General features: G+C 41.2%; 1 protein-coding gene across 1 annotated transcript in view; it reads right to left on the reverse strand.

The window, feature by feature from the left end:
- USH2A (usherin) overlaps positions 1–26393 on the reverse strand; it is a 505359-nt gene that overhangs the window by 257707 nt on the left and 221259 nt on the right. Inside the window, exons 30-31 of the mRNA XM_053667304.1 lie at positions 14528–14641; positions 12591–12752 (exon numbers count right to left, since the gene is read on the reverse strand). Coding sequence (XP_053523279.1) covers positions 12591–12752; positions 14528–14641 — 276 coding nt within the window. The remainder of the gene's footprint in view (positions 1–12590; positions 12753–14527; positions 14642–26393) is intronic.

Genomic DNA, 26393 nt, shown 5'->3' on the forward strand with positions numbered 1-26393 from the left:
ACCAATCAGTGTCTTTCCTCGGTATCTTTTGATCTGGAATTGGGAAGATTCCCAGCCAGAAGGGCCTGAATTCAGAGCTAGTGCTGTCTGTATTCTCCAGTCCATGGAGAAAGCCCACAAGTTAAAACAGAGAATGGATCCCACTGAAAAAAATCTAAAGATAAAATAGTTGGATTTTTAACACTTGCAATTGCAACACTCATGACTATTGAATATATTTACCTTATAAAACCAAAAATGAATAATAACCATTCTTTCTGAAACGCTCAAACTTTTTTCATGGAAAAAAATCCCAAATATATTATAAAAGGCAGTTTACAAGTTAAGATAGCTATCCAGGACTTGGGTGAATGGAGAAAACAAATTTTTGTTCCAGCTTCATTATTGAGCCAAATCTTTACTAAAAGAAACAACCTGAGCTTTCCTGAGCATTACTTCTTTTTAATTTAATTTCCGTGTCTATGCTGCAGAGATACTATTTTGGAAAGAATTTACAAAAATATAAATTTTTACCAGTTAGGCAAGTGAAGGATTTATGCAGACTCACTAAAAACAATAAAAAAATATTTACAAAATTTAGATATATGGAAAGAGTACTTTGAATTTAATGTTTGCCTCTTTTTTTCTTCTTCCATGTTAAATACAACTAAATTCACTGAATATCCCTCGTGTGTGCATACTGAGTACTTCACTATACCATTCACAACATAGAGGTTTTAATCCCTCTCTGCCTTTATTTTTAGAGAAAGGACAACCTAATAATCTGAGAATGTAAGGTCTGTTAATAGAGGCATTCTCCTAGAGTTTGCTGAATTTTCTAAATTGGAGAGAAAGACAAAGGGTATCCAGAAGTGGGTTTATAATGAGGTCACCAGACTACTCCATAAGAGAGGCCTCTCCAAAAAATACAGTTTTGGGCTTAGTATCTGCAACAAGGTTAATGGAAATCTGCACCAAGGGTAAAGACTTTAGCAGACTGTGTCATCAGGAAATATTTAAACACCATTTAAAAGGATTTAAAATAAGTAGATTTTATTTTACACTGACTGATGCACAGAAGTGTAATACAATAGCGCTGTTAACAAATAAACCTAATGCTCTTCCCCCCATCCTTTTGCCATCTGCACTGTTAAGTCCAATTACCTTCTTGCATTCACAGTTCCAAACCTGCCTGTCCTTTCACCCAGGGAATGGGGGAGACGGCCGTGTAAGTGCACCTGTGACTATTTCACAGCAGCCACATGTCAAGCCTGTGTTTTCCAACACAATGATTAGCTCAAGCCACCTCAATTCTAAACATCCTTCAGTGGTTCTTCTTTGCCTCAGAACAACGTGCAAACACCTGATCACACCTATAGCCCCCTTGATAATTTGACCCCCACCTTGCCTCTCAACTCTCTGGACCACTGACCTAGGGTGCTAACTCACATGAAACTGTGACCACGACATTCACAGCCCTGTGCCCTTAGCGACTGATTCCACCCGGATCTTAGGCTGCCTGCTGTAGAGTCTGAAACTCCTAACGCCCGCAAAATCACTTTCTCAGTGATACCTTCTCTTCCAGGCTAATTGCCGCGCCTCTGTTCTCACACCTGTTACATAAGTTACCACTGATTGGACAGCATTAAATTCAGTTGTATCTGTTTCATTTTAAGCAATCAAAGTGGAAAATATTTGAGGGCAAATGGCAATATCTGAATCTTATACGTAACGAGTAGCTGCCTAACTATTTCTTGAATTAAATTAAATATTCAATTTATAGATATTCCTGAAGGGAATGTTTTCTGAATTAAGAATCTTTATGATTATATACCAAATAGATGTTTTCACATTTTTCAGGTAGATACCCAGATGAAGAGTTACTGGGTAACATGATAGCTCTAAGTCTTAATTTTTTGAGGAATCTCCTTAACTGTTCAACAATAATTGCATTATTTCTACAACTAAATGCATGTATGTGTTGATTATTTGCTGTTTTAATGAAAAAGTTGTGCTATGCTAACCATTGTACATGCATTATCACACTTAATTTGCACACGGTGTCTTTAAAGTAGATACTGTAATTTCCATTTTGCCAGGAAAGCAAGACTTAGCCAAATCACACCTGGGAGACTCTGTGCCCTGAACCTGTTGCAGGAAACCTAGAAATGGCTTCCAATGACTCTCACCCTTGTAAAAATCCCTCCCCATTGGGGGTGGGTAGACCCTGTGACCATGACCAGATAACACTCCCATGACTGTCTGACCTCATATGAAAAAAGAGATGATGCTTATGTGTGCCCAACCTAGTTATGAGCCCTTCAAAATCAGATTCTGCAGATGGTAGTGGAAGATGTCAGAGAGACTCAAAGCACAAAGGGGATCTGATGCAAGAGAGATTCCGCTTTGCTGAGATGGAGGGAGCCATAGACCTCTGTTGGTGCCCGTATACAAAAAATAGCACAAAGTGGAACAAAGACCTAGATATAAGACCGGAAACAATAGATTACATAGAAGAAAACATAGGTTCTAAACTTATGAACTTATCTTGGTCTTACAGAGGATTTTACCAATATGACACCAAAGGCAAGGGGAGTAAAGGCAAACCTAAATGGATGAGACTGTATCAAAGTAAACAGCTTCTGCACAGCAAAAGAAACTGCCAACAAAGCGAATAGGCAACCATCCAAATGGGAGAAGATATTTGCAAACAACTGCTCTGAAAAAAGGTTTAATATAAAAAATGCCTTATCTTCTCCAACAGCGTTTAATTACTTGAAGGAAATTTTAGAATGCTATTGATCACAGCATCAAATACACTGAGTTATACATTGAATTGTGTCTTTCCAAAATGCATGTATTGAAACCCCAGCCCCCAGTACCTCAGAAAATGACCTTATGAGAAAGGAAGGTCTCTCAGTTGTAACTCACTAGGATGATGTCATTAGGGTGGGCCCTCACCCAATATGACATGTGCCCTTATAGAAAGGGCAAGTTTGGATGCATGCGGCTCACAAGGAGAAAGCCACATGAAGAGGAGGGCAGAGACAAATGGGACGATGTGTCCACAAGTCATCGAACACCAAAGGTTGCCAGCAGAAGCAAGAAAAGCGGCATGAGACAGGCCCTTCCTCACAGCCCACCCCTCCAACACACTGGGGGGGGGGGTGGTCCTGGCCTCCAGAATGGGGAGACAACTTTCTCTTGTTTAATTCCTCCAGTTTGTGATACTTTGTTATGGCAGCCCAAGCATACTAATACAAGTAATTTAACCACAAAATACTGCTAACTATTGGATAATAAAATGGAATGAAAAATTCTAAGAAGCTACAGGAACATCCTACCTCATTAAAACGGTTTATCACATTTTGTATATTAATTACTTCTGAATTATGCATTGGTATTTGTTGTCATTTACTGTACAATATTAATTCACTAATTCTCAGTGTGTTTCCTCAATTTAATTCAATTCATTCCAACTCACTCCAGTAAGAGCATGTGAGAGGCCAATTGGGTCCTTATTCCTATATCACATACTACAAAGATAATAAAAATAAAGTACCTGGTCACTGTACTCAGTGCACTTACATTCATGAGTTCAATCAAGATTTATCCCCTTGAAATAAGTTAATATTGCAAGATAGAATATATTCAAGGGATAAATATATAGGACGTAACATAAAAGATTCTATGAATCAAAGGAAGATGTGGAAATTGAGGCATACCACCAAGTATGCATGGTGTTTTAATGATGGTGCACAACCCTGCAGGTATGGAGAAACCACCATTGATCCTGGCCCCAAGGAAACGAGGAAGGCAGGCAACCCAATTCAAGATCAAGGTAAAATCCAGGGGACACTAAAAGTATTAATAGCTAAATGCCATCATCAGATTCCTAAAATAGTCATTCTTTACAGTCAATTTTATCATCTATATTAAAATTGGGAAAAAAATAATATAAAAATTCTGCTTACTAATACCCAAAGTATAGAGAATTTAAAAGATAAAAAGGCTTCCTCATAGGGAAAAAATGAAACACTACAATGCCAATACTGGGAGACAATCACTGTTAGCACTGGTGTGTCATATATGTGTATAAACACATTGATGTATGTGTACACAGAGATACATACACACATTTGACTAAGATAGACTCATGTTTTACACATTGTCTATAAAAATATTTATCTCCACATTATTAAATATCTTTCTACAGCCTCATCATCTGCGCACACAATGTTCCATTATTGGACAGTTAGACTTCTATATTTCTTGCTGGTGTACACAGGCCAGTGAGCTTATATGTTAACTTGTCACTTCATAGATAAAGCCCTTCTATAATTATTTTTTAGACTGAAGACATTTGGACTTAAAGAAAGAGGAAGATGTTGTACTTTACAAATATTCCAGTGAATTTGTGGGAGGGGGGACACTGGACAGTGACCAGACAGTATAGAGCAACTTTCTAAAAGTCAGAGGGCTCAGGACACAGAGGTGTTTCCCTAACTCACTCTTCCACCTATGCCCTGCAGAAGAAGTCAGAGAGAAAAGAGAACAAACTATTTAATTCTATGTGCGTTAAGTACAAACATGGCAAAATTAGTCTATGCTGTTAATAATTGGGAAAGTAGTCACCCAAGTCAGGAAACAAGACTTGAGAGACAGAACAAGGGGCTCATGGGATGCTGATACAGTTCTAGTCCTTGATTTGGGTGCCATTCCATAAATTGCGTTCAGTTTTTGAGTTGCCAAGCTGCCTATTTAAGATATGTTTGCTTTTCAGAATGAATTTATAACTCAACTAAGAAGTTTTAAAAAATACATGAAAAACAATGGCTACTCTCAAAATGTTCAAAATAGCTGGAAGCCTCTATTTGCAAAGCTCTCCATAAAAAGGTACATTACACATTTTTTTAGGATTTAACTCCACCACACTTCTAAAAGGGATGTTATTCCCATTCTCCCTTTGACATCTCTTCACATGTAATATATCCTTTCCTACCAGGTAAGAGAGTGATATTCATCAGTTAGGCTAACAGATCACAGGTAATGTTTGGGTACAGATCTTCATGTATAAGTTTCACATAATTTCTCCACATCCTGGTGCAGAGCAGAAGCATCTTAAAGTAGGAATGACATTTGGTTATATTGTGTATAGTAAAGCACCACTAATATTTATGCATTCCATACAAACTATTTCATTTTACTTGATCCTTTGCTATTAAGCGAACATGACTCTTTAGAATAATGCAGCCACACTGTTTATCAGCTCAAGGGTCTGGTAGGCAGCTACCCCTGACCAACTCTTCTCGAGTCTGGTCACAAATTTGGTAACTTGGTAAGCTGGTTTCAGAAGGTTCTAGCTCTTTTCGTACTTTAGGCTTTTCCCCTTGTCTCCTCAAGTTTCCTTAGACTTTGTATAATTTAATGCTATATCTCTAAGACATAAAAGGGCACAGTATGACTTCGTTTGTAATAGAGAGGCACAGTGACTCATAGATGAAATCACTGCCTTCCCTGAAAACCCTCACATATTCTGCCTTATTAATACTCGGCCTTACAGAATGGAGTACAAGCAAGTCAACAGTATCCCCTGCAGGAACATTACTTTATGTAAGAGAAGTAATTGAGATGCACTGAGTGGTGGTACTCAAACATCCCAAATGAAAGGAACTACCAAGGTCAAAGTGAGGCTTTATTTTTCTAAGGAAGGATCTTTTGGAACCTATCAGTGTGAATGAATACAATTTAGCTCAAATTTGCAGAGGGTTGATAAGCTTCCTCATAATGCTTGGTTAGAAGTTCCTAACCTTTAAATGTTGTTTTATTGTGCCATTGGTAATACAGCATCTTCTACAATAAACTTCTCGTCATAAGACTTAAGTGTTTTCAAGGCTCACGATGAACATTTCTATGTCACTGTTTATAGGTGATTCTGTTTGACCTTGGCAAATAAGACAAAAACAGCTTTTAGCGCTTTGGGTTGTTTAGATATACTTATTGCCTATCTGACTTTAAGAGAAGTTTATCTTCTTTCCCATTCTCCTTCCCTTCTCTCAGTCCCTGTCTTTCTTACACACACACACACACACACGCACGCACGCACGCATGCACGCACGCACGCACGCGCATGCGCACTTCTTACTCTGCTATCATCTTTGTCTTAACGCCTCAATCTTAGAAAGAGAAGCAAAGGCACAGAGCATCCATGGGGAAGATGCTCTCCATGGTGCTGAAATCAGGTTGGGCACTCTAATTCAATTGTTAACACTGCTGTGAATTAAATGACACACTTGAAAAATGCACCTCTGTTATGGTTTGGTGTCAGATGTGTGTGTGTGTGTGTGTGTGTGTGTGTGTGTGTGTGTGTGTGTGTGTGTTTTAATTAGAGTCCCTACTGACCTTCTCCTTCACTTTGCAGTTCTAGTAGTTGCAAGTAGTAATGTCTTTGGTTGGGCTAACCAAAAACAATGTACTTAGTTTAAAAAAAAACTGTCAGAGGGATCATGACACTAACTGGAACTTTATCAGTCCATACAACTCATAGAAATCTCCTTGTCAGACTCATAGAATACTTCCACAATTACCCCTATCTTGCTATCCTTGTTTCTAAAGACATTGTAAGATTCTCTGAAACATCCCACAAACTTCTTAAAGATTGCTAGTTTCTGCTAGGGTGCTCATTTAAATGAGAATGATCTGGTTGGCTACAGTTTGGATAGTCATCATCAATCAGAATGCTATCTAGCCCGAACTTTGAAGCAATCCCAGTATCTCGAACAGACAAAAGGTTATTTTTTCTACCTATTTATTAACATCCTGTATACACATATCTTAAGTGGCCCACAATAGCTCTGCTAGTGATATCAATATAGGTCCTTCAATCTTTCGATAATGTTTTTAATCATAAGCTTTAAGGCAATTGTTTTCACTTCAAAATTCTTAAAAATCTGTTATGGGACAGAAATAAGAGATTAATGGAGATCTTGCAAAAAAGATAAATGGCACCACCAGAATACCACAAAACTGGGGAAAAATTAATTGAACCTATACTTTTGATAAATATTTATTTTTTGCAGAAGAAAAATGCATACTAGTTTAAGCTGTCATTATACTAAGCTACATCCTATTTTTCATATTATTAGTAATACATAATGTGGTAGTTTATATTCAAAAATAAAACTAGAATGTATATACCTCATGTATTTATCCAGAAATACACCAAGGTTACTATGGTTACAAAAAATCCATTACCTTTGAATACAGAATGAAAAAGTTTGACTTAAAGTGTGTGCTATTTATTATAGTGAACATCAACAGCCTTCGGGAGGTTCTCTAACTGGATTCATTTTTCAGTGTCATGACTGACCCACCATGCTACTAGCTTATGGCCTATGCGAGGCAGAAAATCTGAACTGTATGCATTTTTAAATATATGTTGCACTAACTCAAGGTGCAGCAATGCCTTTGACTTTCAATGCTTCATATTGAAGAGAAAGAAGAAAAAGCTTCATACCACCTAGATGCCCGGTGGCTTCTGAAGTGACCTGCATTTACCTTCACCCAGATCCACCATGGTGGCAAGGAACACTTTCAACCCATAAAAGAAGGGTGTGGCCTCTATGCAAAACACAGAAAAGGAAGCTACAAATAAATGAAGTCCGAGTAAGAGAAAAGACGTCGGCCCTTTGAACACTGAGGAGGGGACCATATGCCAAGTTATCAGGGAAGTTTTGTGATAGTGAGGAAGGCAAAATTTTTTTCTTTTTTTAAAAAAATTATTTATTTATTTTTAGAGAGAGGGGAAGGGAAGAAGAAAGAGTGGGAGAGAAACATCATTGTGTGGTTGCCTCTCATGTGTCCCCCAATGGGCACCTGGCTTGCAACCCAGGCATGTGCCCTGACTGGGAATTGAACCAGCAACCCTTTGCTTCACAGGCCCATGCTCAATCCACTGAGCTATACCAGGCAGGGCTAGATGGCAAAAAATTTTAAATAGTGCAGATAATTGTGATAGGAAAAACAGGATATAAAATGTAGCTCTTGAAGAAGTTTTCAAATTATTCCTCCCTTCATTAAGTTTTTGCTCATCAAGACTATGATCAGATAAATTAAGGTAAAATATAAATGGCTAATAATCATGCAGAAAAGTATTTATTGTAACTAGTAGTTAAACATGCAAATAAAAATAAATTTCCACTGGTAAAATGATCAGAAATGTAAGAATGTATCATTCATTGTTGATGAACTTTCCTAGGAAGCAATGCAAAAATGTGTATCAATTATTCTTTAAAAGTTCACTGCCTTTGATTAACTGTTGCTCTTTCAGGAATCTCACAAACAAAGATATATGTACAACAATATTTATCACAACATATTTAGCAGAGATAAATTAGAAACTTTTGAATCATTTAAGTGATCTAATGCATTAATGTACTTTCATAAAACTGAGTAGATATTATCACTAACAATATTTCAAAATATTTTTAGAAAGATGCTTAATGATGCAGGATATAGTCATAAAATGGGAAGAGCAAGTACTTATACTGGAGTATGATGGCTCACTTAGTTAAAAAGGAAGAAAGTACTAGAAGGAACATCATATATTAAGAGCTTCCACCTGTATGGTAGGATGATTAGGTATTAAATATCTGTATGATTTAAATGATCTTCAACAAGCATTTATTGCCTCTTATAATTAAAAATATTATCATTTTTCTGCTAATCTCATAGACTGTGTCTTCCACCCAATCTTTTTATGAACTGACATTTCTGCCCTGCCGAAGTCCACCTACCAGGACTCAAAACTGTCACTACTGCCCACAGCACCAGCTCTCCTGGCTGGAAGTTCAACCCATAGGCCATTGCACATGGAGAAGATAGCAGGTCACACATATCCTGACACAAAGACAAGCCCTGAGAGTCGAGAGCATCACCAACATGTGCTATAATGAAACACGGCACAGGTTCCAAGTGTCTGCAGAGGCCGAAGCCTGTCCCCCAGGCCAGGGCCCTGTCCTGCACCAGCTCTTTCCTGCTGATTTAGACAGAATCCCTTTTCCATTCCGCCTCCCCTGTCATTCCTAGTGAAGAAGGATGCTTTGAAGACACACAGGACCTGCATGTAGTACATATCACAGTCACAACTGACTTGTATTCTCCCAAATCTACATGTTTGAACCCTTCAACTCTAATATGACTCTGTGTAGAGGTAGGGCTTTTAGAGAGATGGCTAAGGTTAAGTGAGGTCATAAGGGTAGAGCCCTAATCCAATAGGACTGGTGTCCTTATGAGAAGACACACCAGCAGTGTGTGCCAGAAGAAAGGCCACCTGAGGACACAGCAAGAAGGCAGCTGTCTGCAAGCTGAGGAGAGAGGCCTCAGGAGAGACCTAACCTGCCAACACCTTGATCTCAATGTTCTTGTCTCCAGAACTGTGAGGAAAAAATGTCTTTTGTTGAAGCCACCCCGTCTGGATTCTTTTGTTGTGGTGGCCCTAGAAGATTAATACAGGGGCTCTGTGGTCTGTAATCAGCCTCCCGTCCCCCTTTCAGAGGTGTTATTGGGAAAGATAAAATAATGTGTGTTCAATAAGGGGAATGTATCAGGATTAAAATAAACACCTTGGGTGGAACAGACCCAGGCTTACACAGGTTTCTCTAGGTCCTGATCAGAATTTCTTGACCTTTTTTGGGCTCAGGTTTATTAGCTGCAACATTAGAACCACTTCATATAACTTTGAACCCCATTGTAATGTCCGTGGCTTTGTATCTCTCCTTAGTGACCAACATGGCAGTCCCAACTTGCTTGGTGTCTTTAGCCAACCAGGAATGAGAGCAATGAGAAATATGGTTGCTTGTGAGAAGCCAAGAGGGCTACAGAGAAAAAAAAACCTGAGTGATTAAGAGACATAATTTTTAAAAACTCACAGAAGAAGGAAAACCACTAAAGAACCCATTCCCATTGTATCTAAGAAGATGGCTGTGAGCACTATGAAAACTTTCCACTTTCTTTACTTTGTGTTTGGGGCATCTGTTGTACTAATCCACTATGATCATATTAGCCATGATCTTTCATTGCAGATACTGTGGTCACATGATTCTTCTGATGACTCAAACAAAATACAGACTCAGTACCGTCTTGTACATAGTGTTGAACATCAGTGTGAATTCTGGCCTCTTCTTTTCCCCACACTCAGCTCTTTTTGTGGCTTTGCACAGTGTCCCCTCATGGCATTCTGCACATTTTGGACACATTCAAGGCTCACAGTCTGAGATCTGCCATTAGCTGTACCACCACACTGTGGATTACATCAGACCGGGAGGCTACTCAGGAAGGGATCCTAGTTTCCTTTCACCCAGTGGCTATCTTCTTCACAATCTTTTCCTTGTTGATTTTTCTTTCTTACTCTGCTGCTGTTTCTGCCAACTCCCCGTTAGTAGCTTCTTTTTTGTTGTTGTTCCTAGCAGTCACCTGACTTCATTCATTCATGAACCCAACACTGTTACTTCTATACCCACTCTGGGATGGGCTCTGGACTTGCAGTCATGAACAAGACAGGTATGGCTGCCTCTGTATGACCCTTATGGTTTAGCAGGGAAAACTGAAAAGGAAACAAGCCTCCTTATTCAAGACCATGCAAACCAAAAGAGGCAGGCTCCAAGGCATTCAGTATACACACAGAGGGTACCTAACTCATACCTGGCAGTCAGCGAAGACTTCTCAGAGGAAATGGCCATACCAGCCACATACATGATACTGTATGTAGACCCTGAAGACATGCCTTGTGTATTAATGATTAATCCATGGACGAAGTTTATTCTACGCTGTGTTTTCATTTCTTCTAAAGTAATTTCTGCAGTCTACAATTTTTAGTTAAAATAATGCCTTCAGATATTGTCAGGGCATGATTAATTTGTTCTTTTAGTTTCTCACATAAACTGCCTTCAACAGGAAATAATAATTATTGTTCTTTTTTACTAAGGGCTAAGCACATGCTAGGTGTTTTATATACAGCTCTGGGTCTTTTGAAAATCTTGAGAATTGTAGTTATCTCCATTTTAAAGTCTTAGAAACTAAATCTCAGAGATGTTAAGTAGCCTGTTGAATCCCACACCCCTTTCATTAAAGCTGGTACGTTTGAGTTGGTATCCAAGTTTACCTTTTACAGGCTATGTGACCTTGAAAAAGTTCCTTAATCTTAGGGTGCCTCAATTTCCTCACTTGAAAAATGGGGGCAAGGATAATATGTGCCCTGTAGAATAAGCATTACAGAATTCTATCCAACCACAATGGATAATATATAAAAGCAATTCCTCTTGTCCTTTGAAGGTTCTTAGACTAGGCAGGACACAAGACTGTAAGCCCTGAGGGTGCAGTTGGGCAAATGCTATATTCTTGTCCACCAGCCTGTGTGTGTGTTCCCACAAAATCACAAGCCCCAACCAAAAAAGCAGGGATGGGTAATGTCCAACTGAGTCCCTGCTATAGCCTCATACCTGGTGTTAACGCGAAAGAATGAATACACAAATAACTTATGCTGCATGGAGAATTTAATATATCAAGGCCTCAATTTTTTTAAATCAATCAATATTTGGTCAATGATGTCTCACCTGACAGTCCAAGACAGTATATAAAATACTATGAAATATATAACTGCATAATTAACATACAAATGTTATTATTATATATTATATCATGTATATAAACCATAGGAATATATTGTTGCTGACTCAGCAACAGAGACATGAAGGGGCAGGGAGCCGGACTGGAGGGAAAGACAAAAAGGGGGTTAGTGCACACTAGTTGGTTTGTGGCCATTCGGCATCTGATCTGTCATACTCTCTCATTTCTATGAGTTTTTGGAGCTCCTCTTTAAGGGGCTCCCCTATTGTGTGTGGCTTTCAATACCAGACAACATAACACAATCAAAGCCTCTCTCGTCTCACAAAGTTTCAATGGTTGATTTACGCTTTATGCTATGAGCTGGGCATCTCTACTAAGTCCCTTCTCAAATGGTCTAAAATTCAGAGATCACTGAGTCCAACTTCTGAGTCTTAAGAAGAGCTCACATTCTTGTGGACTTTAAAGGAGTTAACACATGTGACAGGGGAATTGTCCGAAGTGACGTCACTAACTCAACTGCATTTCTGGGGACCGAATGGGTCCTAGCTTCAGTACTGCGACCAGGTTGGGCAGAGGAGTCCTAGGCTTAGCCCTCCATGTTGCTATAGCTCCAAGCCCTCCCCTCCTCGCCCCTGAGGGAAGGTGTATCAGCAGCAGGACCTGGGTAGGGTGTAGCTGGATATCCAGCAGAGAACGCCCAGCAGGACAGTCTAGGGGGGAAGGTGGGGCAGCAGGAGCACTTGCCCATTATTTTGGCAAACTTTGGCTTCACCAGAAATGGAACATAACCATAAAAGCCATGGAATTTCTTTGGCTTCACAGGAGACATAAATAAGTAACCCCAAATGTTAAAGCCACGTTCTCAGATAACTATCAGTTATTAACTGAAATACATACACGCACATGTTCTAGTTTGCAATTATATGTAATATATACATGTTCTAACACAAACTATAACTACTTACTGATACATATAGAAGTCTTACCTGTGACTGTGTAGTTCTCTCCGCTGCCTGAATAGATCAGCATTCCGTCCATATACAAGGAGTACTGCGTTATAATACCATTTGCCCTTTTGGGTGGATTCCAGGAGACCAACAAAGAATTGGGAAGGGACTTGGCTACTGGCGGCTGCAGCTCTTGTGGGGCTGTGGGGGGGAAAAAACGATTTACAAAGTCTAATTTTAGTTTACTTTTCTAATTGAAACTTTTCAGACTCAAACCAATAAATCATGGAATAAACCTGAAATCCCAGGCATGAAAATGTTCCTGAGTCGCGGGCAGCTTGTCAGTAATTGCTTTAGGAACAGCACTAAATAACTGTCTGGAATTTATGAGAATTTGCATCAGTGATGGATGGGAAGACCTGACACAGTTCGCTTGACGGACGCGTTCCTTCATCAACAGTGTTATTAACCCCGAATCTCTCCTTGGGGGCTGTGCCGGCGGAAGCAGATTAAACAGAGAGAGTCCCTGCCTTCCATGAGCTTTTGATCTAAGATGGGCAACGCTGGCGAGAACGGTTTGTAAAAGATATGAAAAGCATACATAACAATAGAAATAGCCAGGAAGAAGCAATTTAATTAATTGTTCATGAAAACTACACTGTGTGCAAGTTTTGTGTTGTTTTTTTTTTTTAAGGGGTCTGTTCATTTTCTGGAATGGTCCATTAATTGGAGTCAGAATAACTAACAGCTTTAAAAAGTTCATCCCACCCATACCTATATCACTTGGTACCTTGGCAATAAATTTAAAGACAATCTAGAAATGGGGAATTCCTTCAACACTGGAAAGGAAATGAATGAGAATGGATGAGTAGAAAACTTTCAGGGGTATGGCTATGGGGTAGAATTGAAGGGTACCAGGCAAAACCTGAGCAGAGGATGGAGGGGACATAGCGGAAATCATGGGATGAAAGACGATTTGTCCCGCCCTGAAGCTTGTGAAGGGTGCTGATCATGCGCCCCAGCAGGAGCCATGGCACATTAAGGAAAATAGCTCTTCTCAGTAGATTAGACGAAGAGAACACTGAGCAAACGTGGACAATGGGTCACTGCTGGTGCAGTCAGGTGCAAAGCACAAGGAATAAAGGGTGACAGGGAGGCTCTTACAAACTCCTTTATTCTGTCACCGTGTCACCAATATGGGCATCCTACAACCAGACAGTAAAAGAAACACGCCCTTCCTCTCATGGGGGAGGGAGACGTCGGAAGGAACAAGGCTCCCAGCATCTCGAGAGCTGTTGCCCCTTCGAGTGATGCTTTACGATGCCTGGGCACAGCTTCCCCTTTGGAGTTCTACACTGCGTCCCCCTTCTCACTGCCTTCTCGGCACATGCTTTCTGAAGCATTAATTCATGCCGACAGTGGGTAAGTTCCAACTATGACAAAAGTGAGGCAGAAGTCGGAAGGAGCTGAGCAGTGATTAATAAGGCCTCAACTGGCATTTGGAGGTCCCATCGTATTGAAATAATTGTTGTCCGGGCTGGTGTTTAGCAGTTAAAAGAGACCATGGAAATCAACCGTTTGGTTCTCAATTTCATACTGAGCCATACAATCAATTCTTTTTAGTCAGACTGTCTCTAGATTTACTTCTGAGCCATAGTAAAATGAGGAAGCTTTCATTAATCTTTCAGATGCTCCATATTAATGACAAGGCTCTTGCATGAACAATGTAACAGCAATTAAAAAGCCCATTAATCTGCATTACAGCTATTAAAGATGCATGTCATTAAAGGGTATGGAGTTTGATTCATTTTCGCACCCCCCCCTCCCAAAAATGGAGCAATTATGGCCCGGCAATGCACTTTGTCATCAAATTAGGTTGGGGTTTTCCAGCAAATGGCCTTGCAGCATTTAGTTCTTCTCCTATTTTATTATTCATGACTGAAATGTGGAAGTCAAGACCTTTGAAATTACTTTACCTTCTTGCGGAGTAGAGATGTTCAGTGCCAGTGAGCTCTCAGTACAGCCGGCCAGAGTGCAGGCGGTTAGGGTTACTGCGTAGTTTGTGAAGGGTAGCAAGCCTGTCAACACGCCTGGGACAGAAGGGGGAGAGAAGAAGTATGCATGTTTACCATAATCTGACCGAAAGACTACCATGTATGTGTGGGGGGTAGGGGGGCACCGACAGATAAAAATGAAAAACAAAACACATATGCTTCTTTATTTTCCTGCCTGTGTGTTCATTGCAGAACGGAGTAATTAGTAAGTGAGACCAACTTATTGTTAAGAAAGCTTTAAACAGCACTCGCCAAATGTGTTTTCCAAAATATTGAGATGCTTCCCCTTTGGAACGGTGGCCGGGGCAGGGGCGTGCAGAGGTCAGGAAGCGGAGCCCAGCACATCCGGCGGCTGAGGCACGTGTTGTCCCATTTCAGAACCCCGGACCTCCCGCAGAAACAAAACTCCTTCCTTTTCTCTAACCTAGGAGTTTTCAGTCTCATTTAACGAGGGCCCTTTGTATGCAGCATCTATTAAGACACTTTAGGAAATATGCTCCCAAGACTGGCTTCATTATTTCAACGGTAGGACGCATACATGCAAACTGTTTATGTGGCAGCTAACAAATATGCAAATCCACAGAGTTGAACAATTAGATAATTATGCTTTTGTACTTCTACTTGCAAAAATTATTAATTTAATGAAGACACCTGTCCTCAATAGAAGTATTACTCATGAAAGTGTTGAATTAACCTGACTTGGTGGTAGACGTATAAGAGTTGTTCAGTTAAAAGTACCTGCAGAGCCCTGGCTGGTGTGGCTCAGTGGATTGAGCATCTCTCTGTGAACCAAAGGGTCACCGGTCTGAATCCTAGTCAGGGCACATGCCTGGGTCATGGGCTAGATCCCCAGTAGGAGGCATGCAAGAGGCAACCACACATCTCTTCCCCCAGCCAAAAAAATAAAATAAAATAAAATAAAACCTTTAAAAATGAAAAATAAAAAAGCACCCACAGAAATGACAACACATTTTGTTTACTGGTCTTCACAATCAAGGCAGAAGCTCATTTAGTTAATCCTGGGCATTAAAGATGTATCAAAAACATAATTCCTGCATTGGTCCACCAGTGTTGTTCACTGCAGAAGGTTTCCAGAGCTGTCTTCAATTCTAACCAAGATCTAACAAAGATTATCATCATTCTTATATAAAAATGGCCCCACCCATGGTATCCCTTCATGGAGTAAACCTTCGGTAGCCTGGAGGATGCTATTGTTTTAACATGCCAATGGCGGTGACAGCTTGCATCATTCATAGACACATTTTAACATGCATGCTTCCCTATTCTCCCTTCCCAAGAGGTAATTTTACAAATTAAAAGAGCAAAGACACAGGATGAAGCAAAGACCACAGCCATTGCTTGCTTCGGCACCTCCCAGCTCTCTGCCCCCCTGACCCTGCTGTTGCCATGTCTTCCCTCCCAGAGGCTCCACAAGGACCCTTCTGGGTACCGAATCCTCTCTCTGCTGCCCTCGGCAGCGCGGTCTTAGCTGATGGCCGAGGAAGACAGCAAGCCAATGAACTAATATGCAAGCACGTGTGCCCCTCCCAGGCCGAGTTCAGTGGTCTCTAATTTCACAGCCCCCTCATGCTGTGACCTTCTGCTTTCCCTCATCCCTGCCGCTGAGATCACCACTTCCCCTCCAATCTCCAAGACTCTAACCCACATCCCAAGCCCAGTTTCTTTTCTTTTCCCTCCCACTATGCCTCTTAAATGAAAAATTGCTCCATCACATGTGTACCCTCGCCACAGGGCGGCGAAGAGGTTGAGGAAAACCCGGATGCTCAGGCCAGGCTGGCTGGGTTTCCATGCCAACTCTGCTACCGATTTGTCCCCTGGGTCCAGGCCAGCGGTCCAAACCCCTGTGACTTAGTTTCCTCGCCTGTAAACAGAGAGTATAGTACCTGGCCTGATGGTCTAGGTACTTTACTTCCAAGTGTCGCCATCAAGATGAGTGAGTCCAGGAATATAATGTGCCCAACACAGAGAACTCTGGCGCTGATTCATGTCAGTCCAGGCTGTGTTTGTATTGCAGCCCAGTGTCTGCCTGTCCTGTGCTTCTAAATACTGTAAATGCCAGATCCTGCTACTCTTCCTCAGTCCTCTTCTTCCTCTACTCACCAGACTTTCCCTCCCTCCACGTCCCATTTCCCAAGCTGTTCTTCTAAACTGCTGAGATCTCCTTTCTTTCCCTGACCCGATGGACCTATCTTCCTCTCACAGTCCTTTACATAGCTCCTCTTCTACAAGGTTGGGTCTTCCGACTTCTTCAAACACTTGCCTTTATTAGCTTATCAAGCCTCACCTCTCAATGATCTCATGAGAGCAACAGACTTTTCATCTCTCCCCCAAATTCTGGTTCCACATTTCACCCTGCGGGCCACGTGTCCTACCTGGTGTTTCACAGCAGTTCACCCTTGACACGCAATCCAGATCTGACATCCTAATCTCTTTCATAAGCACTGTCTTTCCATGTCTTAATTCCTCTGTTGTAATCCCAACATTCCAGGCTCCAAAGGAAGGTAAGGGAGAGCCTAGGAACTCTGCCCTTGAAAATCTTTGACATTGGTCAGATCCTTCCTATTGCCAAGTAGAAATGTACAGCAAGGGTTTGAATAAGACAACGTGCATGTCTGCATTGCATAACGCCAACCTAAGAGGAAAGAAATCAGCCCACAGCGAATGAAAGGATCCTACAGAGAGCAAAAAAAGGTGTTGGCATATGAGATTAGTTTCCTTTGTACATCACTTAATCTATGTGGCTCCAGTGAAAAGCATCACTTCTCATATATGGGCACAAACCAGCTGAAACCCAGAAAGATGCGTCCAGACACAGTGGCTGCATACAGGTCAGGGCTCTGATATTTTAATATGATGGTGCATAATATTATCATTGAGAATTGCCACAAAAGCAGTCCATTATTCTGAAATTTTGAGAACTGGCTCCACAAAATACTTTATCCTGAGATCCCTCCCCCCCCTGCCGCCCCACCAAATAACAGCTGAAGTGCACTGTTGGACTTAACAAGAACAGTATCAATGCAGACTTAAGAAGGACCACACCAAACCACACACTGGGTTCTCATTCGCTGAATGGTCTTCGGTGTTTTATTTAAGCTTTTCCTGCCTTTTCTTGCCTTCACTAAAGGAGTTACTGCGTGTGTATGTGCATCATGAATTCCTTTGCTAACTTTTTCACCCTGGAAGGACCTTTAAACATGGGCTATTCTGCTTTCATCAAACTGGCTCCCTTCAGCTTTGTGCTTTGGTGGAGGAGTTTACCAAACTGTATTTTGTAGAAAAGTCCTGAAGTTCTGACAGAAATTTCCTGAGAGGAACTATGGATAGATCATCTTTCAGACCATTTATCAAAGTACTCACATTTTTTATTTCAAGGCAGGTGAAACAATAATACACGCTGAGAAATGAAAGCTGCAAAACAGAGGAATAAAAATAAAGGAAGAAGCTGATGTTTTGGTTCTTTCCAACTTTGAACCCCAGGTGGAAAGTTTTGGGTAGTTTGTAACACACTCTTTCCAAAATGTATACTATTTGCTGAGGCTGAGGAAGTGTTATTTTGTTTTTTGTTTTAATTTCCAGGAGAGATCCTGCTCGTAAAGTGTGTGAGAGCCAAGGTTCCTCAAAGCATTAGAATAAATTTCCCTAAGCACAAGTTTGCTTGATCAGTTTCACTAAGATGGGTAGTGTAATGATCAGGCATTCTCCCTTTTGTCAGGTTACGATGAACAGATGGGTTGAGAGAAGGAGCTAGTCAACTAAACAAATAATCTTCACTCAGAAAAGAGACAAAGTCATCTTATTGTTTAGGACATGTGGATTATCCCTGTGGTTTCCTGGTAATGGGACATTTACAGGGATGGGTTAAAGTTGATGCTCATAAAAGTTCTGCAACTGCCAAAGGAAGAGAGCATGAACACCCTCTCCAAGAGTAAGTAAGGTGGCCCTTCTTGGACAGGTGCCTAGACACCACTGAGCGATCGACCCGCTGGCCTTACGTTGAGTGTCAGAATCATACTTACATTATATACTCTCCAGGAAAAAAAAAAAGGTACTAGTGTGGTAATATGTCATCATCAAAAAGTATTTATCCATTTTTTTTCTATCAGCCTCTGGGAAGGGTGCCTTGGAACATAAGGGATCTCAAGAAGGTTTCTAATCTAAGAAGATATCAGAACTAGAAGAAACATAAGGATAACCACAATACATAGATTAATACATAAAGCAGAATGCCTGCATATATTCACAGAAACAAGGCATTTATAAGATCCAACTCTCCAATCCAAGATGATAGGAGATCGATACTTAAGTAAAGACAAAGAGCCCTGCCTGGTGTGGCTCAGTGGATTGAGTGTCAGCTTGCAAACCAAAGGGTTGCAGATTCGATTCCCAATCAGGGCACATACCTGGGTTGTGGGCCAGGTCCCCAGTAGGGGGCGTGTGAGAGGCAACCACACATTGATGTTTCTCTCCCTCTCTTTCTCCCTCCATCCCCATCTATCTAAAAATAAAAATAAAACCTTTTTTTAAAGACAAAGAGAAAAAGGGAATAACCATTGAAAAGTATATTTTAGTGGGTATCCCAAAAGGCTGAATAACGTATGGTGTGACATATTAATAAAGGAATTCTAGACAGAAAAATATGGCATACGTTCTGCGTGCACAAAAAACTCAATAAGAGAATGTTGGGGTGGTCTCCTTTTGTGGCACTTCAGGTGTTTGCAATAAAGAAGTACATCTTAACAGTGAAAAATTTAAAGACTGGCTTGGACATAAATCTTTTTTGGGGACGCATCAGAGAGGAGACTTTTCCCCTTGAACCTGAGGCCGTCCCTACCTCCAGGCAGGCCCGATGAACTCTCCAATGCCCTTTCAGTCGCCAGAGTCAGTGAAAAGAGAAAACGGCCCCAACCATGTCAGGAAACCTGCCAGTCTCTTTGATAATGGAAGAGGGAGAGCTGAAGAAACATTCAATAAGAAGCATAGAGGAGGCATTATTGATGTTTTAAAAGTGTTAGTATCCCATGAAACACAGCAGCTTCAGTGTCCAGATTAGCATCATCGGCAATGACCAGAACTCTCAGGACTAAGCGATAATGCACTTTGCATTAATGCTTAACATTGAGAAATCCTGACATGCCACACCAAGGGAGTTTGAAGGAAAGTTAAGTATATTCCCTTCGAATTGTAGCCCCGTGGGCCTTGGCGGGTAGACAGGGTCCATGCTGAAAGAGGGACAGGGATTTGATGTGAGGGGTGGGAGCGCATCATGGGAAGAGTTTTGAGCCTTATGCTGGAGAACCTTGTCATTTTAAAGCCCTTCACAATGACTTGGGGTGAACTCCTTGAATGTAAAGAGTATGTCATTTTAAGTCTTTATTTGCCCTATCTTCTAGCAGCTAGTATGGTCATTCACCAAAAGTGTACACTTGATGTTTGACCCCCAAATGAAGACTTTTCATGTTTCCAACATTTTCCCCTCTTTGCTCTCACCTCAAGCTTCAAAGGAGCTGACGAGAAATATTAATAATTGGAGGCAGCCCAACTAACCTCGGAGAAAATCACTGTGGAGTTGACACCAGCGGTGGGAGCTCTCATGCCTGTAACAGAAGCCATGTGTGCAGAGGGGACCTAACAACAGCCTGACTAGCTCTGATGGTGAAATTTTATGATCGACTCCTCTGACTACACGCAGACGGCTACACACGCTCTGCCCCAACACGCAGCCCGAGACACGGAGCACAATGGCACCTTCCGAAAAGCCAAACACAGTTGGAGCAGAAGCAGGGTCTCTGGTTCTGCTCACACGCTTGAGCAGGCTCCGCCTCCCTCCCCCGCCCCACCCCCAGCTGCCAGGCTAGGTGTTTGGCCGGCATCCACCGTAATCTGTTCTCCTTCATTATGTTAATCTGTGGGCGGAAAGATTTCTGTCATCTTCGAATCGCTTGCGCGGCAACGGTAAACACCTCGGCCTGCCTGTAATTGGACAGGTGTCTGCTTTGATGTCACCCAGCTTTTAATTCAATTGAAGAACCGGCCGCTCTGCTCTCATTACCCACTCGCTTTCCACTGCACTTTTGAGTGTGGCCGTGAAACCCCTGCACTCAGCAGTTGCCTACCCTGGGTCCCGAGTCGCAAAGATCATGGGTGATATTTCAAATGGACTCTAACAATCCAAGAGTGTTTTCCCATCAAGCAAGGCATCTGCCATATTGCGGAGACTCTGTGTTCTCCTTCCTTTCTTCTCTCTCTCTGTCTTCCCTTTACATTTTATTCTATCTAAACAGTGCCTTCTACCTACCGGCCAGTAATTAGCAGCAGTCACAGTAAACAGAAAAGCTGCTTCTAGCTTCCTCTCCCCAGGGCTTTGCTCCATCTCCAGAGAACTCATCAGAGTACAATGGTCTTATTTATTTGCTGGCATTTCACATTTGGATCAAGACAGTGAGGCGGGCAGGAGCAGGCATTTATTAAGAGGGCCATCTGGTGAAGGGTACCACACAGGCAGAGCTGCCACAGCTACCTGGGGACAGAGCAGGAGAACCCACTCTTTAAAAGGAAACCAGCCAGGGGCGGGGAGGAGGAAGAGAAGGAGCCCTTTGTGACTCCGGATTCTGTGGCGGCGTTGATAAATTCTGATTTTTAAGTGTACATCTCAGGGTAAGTTCTGAGTTGCAAACTCATCTAGGATGTGGATGAAAGAGATTAAATCAGCCCAACACACCCTGCTTTGTGCCCACTTAAAGGAACCTTGGAAAATAAATTAAAGTTCTAACACAGACATTTTGACACAGTGACCCCATGAAACTGAATAATGACATTTGTTAAATATGGATGAAAATTTAATGGTCTAGCAGAGATCTGGAAACATATTCGGGATGCTTCTCCTCTGGTTCTCAGTAGCCCAGGGAGGTGGCATTAGGTTTTTGGGTTTATTTTTTATGTTTCTGGTAATATTATAAATGAAAGTCAGGATCCCTAATATTTAGAAAACAATAGTCAATTTTCATTTTTAGCAAAAGGTGGAACTCTAAACACACGTACCTCAAACTAAGGCAATCTTCTGAAAACTCTAAAAACATTTTTTTTTCACATTTAATTTCTATCAAGGACATTCTGACCTTTAAAAATTCTAGTAAGAAGTGTGGCAAATGATCTGCCTTAGATAAAAAGACTAAACAGATTTTGATGCTTACAAATAGGAAAAGAATTTTTCTTACTCTGTTATTTTTTTTGTATAATGTAGGAAGTAATCCCAGTCTTAAAAAATGGTTTAAACAATGATTTTAATTGACCTCAACACATTTTCCAGTTAAGTTTCTCCTAGCACGCTGACATCCAACCTCATATTTCCCCTCCATGCCTTTGTGAAAGGAACCTCAGAGTCTCTGTCACTGTCATTCTCATTCTGCCCAAGGTGTGAAGGGCCCGCTCAACTCCCTCTCTGCCTCAAAGGGCTGCAGCAGAAGTCACTAGAACTCTCCAGGAAAAGACTAGACTCAGCTAAGCCAGGAGGCAGGAGAGGAGCTAGGAGGAAAGGGGAGACAATGAGCCACCCCCTACTGTTGAGGGACCCAACCCGGCCCCCCGCCGCCCCCCCCAGAAGGGGAAGCTGACCTGTCTCCTGACTCCCAGTGCTCTGGCCTTGCCACTGACGGAAGCCCCACTTCCCCAAGAAGGAAAAGGACTGGTTGAAGAAACACTACTAAAAATAATAGCATGCTTTTTTTATGGCACATACTTCATTTAAAATACCTTAAAATGAGTTCAAAGACCCCAATTTATGCACAGATAGAAAGTAGCATGTCTATCTCCCCAAATGAGCAAGCATGTATGCCCATAATATTCCTTTACAAAAACAACTCATCCACAAGAAACGCTACTTTTATCAGTGTGTGTGTGCTGTTGACTGTAACACTGGACTTTACATATTAATATGCAACATTTCTGAGTAGTTCCAAATACGATACAAACATTAAAAGGTCATCAAAGTGAGAAAACAGACACTTTGAAGTGACTGTTCCTGTTTTAAAAAATCAGACCTGATTGGTAACCATGAACTACTTATACCAAATACTGTAGTGGTACAGACATGCCCATTTGACAATTACTATACACGTATGTTTATATACACATTTTACCATCATTTTGGTACAAAATGTTTCCAAAAAGAAATCTACATTCTTCACTGCACATTATTACTGCATCCAATAAAACAAATAACTTGTAAAAATCTGTATCTGAAGGTTTCACACTATAAAAGTAGTTCAGGCACATTATGTATGCAGGAGAGTTAGAGCTATTAGCTCATCAACACTGCATTACCTAATGAAATTCTTCTACATTAGCTAAGATGGAACATTACATCATTTCTATTTTTATTATTTATGTCCTAGGCTATATTTTTGTCCTGTGAATTTTTCAGACCAATTTCTTTCAAGATTTACATTTAAAGCAAGAGTTTGTAATAAACTATAAATATGTAATATTAATTTATGAAGTACTATAAAAATGGCAGACTTTCTCAAAAGTCATTGTATAATACTACCATCCAAATGAATTTTTGAAATTTACTTCTGATGTTTGCCTATTGTGCCAGAGACCACTAAGTACCCCCTTTTATACAATATATTCTCCCCTTCCTCCACAGTAAAGTAAAAAGTTTCTTTTTTAAGCTGGGCAAATGGCTACTTTGAGTAAGGATATTCCCCAGAATTTCCTGCAGTGAGGTATAGACATGTGGATAAGTGCTGAACTTAGTATGTAACCAGAAGTGAAGGAATAACTCCTGAAATATATGTTTGAAGTGAATGTGCATGTCTTTCTTCAACCATTACTTCTTTCTGCTGGAAGGAATTCAGACTGAATGGCTGAACTCCAGCAGCCACCTTGGACCATGAGGTAGAGGCCTTGTCCTTAAGAGTGGCATAGCAAAAAGATGAAATATATGTGTCTCTGGCCCTGTGACCATGCCCCCCTACCTCAACACTGACTAACTGAACAGCTATTACCAGAGAGAGAAAAACTTCAATCTTCCTTAAGTCACTGTTAGTTTGGGTTCTCAGTCCCTCAGCAGAAATTAATTAAAAATGAAAAACCCATCTATACTCTTTTTCCTGCATTAAAATTTAATATTTTACATAATACAATGTTAGTGAGAGTGTCTGGACTATATTTCGGTGGTACGAAAGCAGATTGCTTTTTATGAGCATTTTAGCACAATAGGAAAAAAACAGCAACAACCACAAAAGGACTGCTTTCAGCACTAGCCGGAAACAGTGACACCTTTCTGAATAGCCATCCCTAAGAGCCATGGCTCTACTGAGGGGACCTCTGGGCCTTCACTGTCCTACTTTTGCTGGCAGAGCTCCTACAGCGGGAACAAGGGGCAGGAACAGACAAAGCGGGAATAAACTGGGCCCATCAGGGAACATGGATGCCTCTCAGCGGGCCATCCCTCTCCCCCCCAGCATTTTCCAGGGAGTGGTCCATGGACCCTCTGCAGGGCACCAGCTAGAACACTGGTAATAGGCAGGTTTCCAGTCCCTGGCCAAATGCGCAGGATCTTGTCTGTGGAGCCCAGGAATCTGCATTTTTAAGTAATTCAGGCATACCTTATGACCCATATAGTTGAGAATCACTAATTATTACCACTAGCTGCAGAAGAGAGAGAAAAATGAGAGACATATTTCCAGGATGTAATGCATTCACTTCTGGCAGATGAGAAACTAATGTATATGAAGACTGAGGCAGTTTTCACCACAAAGGCTGTATTATAAATTAAAGTATCTTTTTCTCTACATATTTATATTTATTTGGGCTATCTGAAAGATTATGGTTGGTTCTTCTGCTAAACCATAGGGAATAATAACTATTATTACCATCTATTATTCTATTTGAGAAAGGAAGATAACTCCCTAGTCTTTAGCTCAGTGTAATGCAATATACAAATTAAGAAAATACCATCTTTGTAACGCTTACATCCCTAGCACTACAAATTATGATGAGCAGTTTCCATGTTTAAACACCTTAAGGAAAAGAAAGAAGAAAATATCGTGTACACACAAATGCTTGATAGAATCTCACATCCAATTGTCAAGTCCCTTTGTGGGCAGCCCTGGGTTGCCAGGGGAAGCCCAAGGCCGTCTCTCTGGTCGACAGCTCTGCATGTTAATGGGGCTGGAGGGAGAATCAGCCAAGGCCATGCAGTTAATTGGAGCCCTTTGCAGGAAGCCTGAAGATGCACTTGGGTGGTAAACTGCAGGCCTTCCTACCTGGGGGCTGCAGCTGAGGTAATGAACTTCCGAGAACTCCCTGCTCTGAACCCTAACCTCCGCAGGGCACTGAGCCCAGAGGTCGTGGCCCACAGGGGCCCATTTGCTCTTGAGTGGGGCTGTTAACCCTTGGACTCTCCATGCTACTGGGATTTCCCTCACTGGATCCTCCGGTAGCCAAATTCATTAGTGGTACATATTCTGTCTCGCTAGTCTATGCTCCCAGTTCCCTTAGTTAATATTCATTTTTTTCCTCTTTGCCTTTTGCATTTTGTAAGTGTGAGCATCATGTAGTAGTTCTTCCCAATCATCATTTCACTTATTTTCAGTGTTTGTAGTTTTCCTCTGCTCATTTTCTCTACATATGTTCCCTATTTTAGCATTTTGCTATAGACTGAGAACTCGGTTCATCCTACATTTTCAAGGTACCATTGCTAGGTGGAGGCTGGTATAAGAATTTCTGGGTAAAATTGAAACTTGATCACTCGTCAGATGCCACTCTTTCTCAGGGTTTCCCAATGCTGACTTCACACTGAAAAAGACACCTAAATGCCCACACCCATGCTACTGTGGAGACCAGAGGCTGAACCCATCTGCAGGCCATGCCGGGGAGCCAGTATTTCTGAAAGCTCCTGGGAGCTCAATGTGCAGCATGGCTGGGAACCACCACCTTACAGAAATCCCAGTGTGCTGACCAAAGGTTTATTTTATGTGGAAAAACACAACACAAAAACACAAAGACAAATAAACTCTTGGAGTGGAGCCTGAGGCGAACAGCATCTGCACCTAAGTCTGAAATGTGCATGAGGTCTCAACGCCCTTCCTTCTGGAAATACCAAGAAGCAAGGAGCTGCAAATGGACCTGCTGACCCCCATCACACTCCCAGTGAAGGTTTTTTATTAACAACTAGGAGTCCAGTGAAATAATTTGAAAACAATTTCATTTTCTTGAGCAAACCCCAGTCTGAAGACAAGCTTAGGGATGGGATGGTTGAACTCTAGAGGCAAGGGCAGGGCTGCATTTCGCTAAATGGGGGGCTCTGGGGAGCATTTTGCTCAAGGGAAAACATCTGGAACCCAAAAGGAAGAAGAGAACACATTCAAATTAGAGAACACAGTCATGTTCCGGGGAGGATCTAATTCAGGAAACCTGTACGTTTCCTCAATTATGCTAGGCATAAGATCCAGAAAATCTTGGAATCCATTAAACAAGAGGGAGAAGGCGCATATCAAACAAAGAGATGAAAACTGAGACTACTGAGAAGGAGGCAGTAATCAAAACAAGCTGAATGAGAGGAGGGAGAAATGCAAATTATATAAAAGACTGACATAGCAACAATCCCTTAAATTATCTTCAAAGGCTCAGAGTAGATGCAACAGTGCAAAAATCAGAAAGATGAAAGGGAAACCACAGTGAAGCAATAATCTAGAATTCAGAGACTAAATAGTATAGAGATAATTAATTTGTTGGACATTTCCTATGTGTCTATTTCTGA

This window comes from Artibeus jamaicensis, unplaced genomic scaffold (genome assembly GCF_021234435.1).
Source record: "Artibeus jamaicensis isolate MK-2021 breed Jamaican fruit bat unplaced genomic scaffold, CSHL_Jam_final contig_467, whole genome shotgun sequence".
Lineage (NCBI taxonomy): Eukaryota > Metazoa > Chordata > Mammalia > Chiroptera > Phyllostomidae > Artibeus > Artibeus jamaicensis.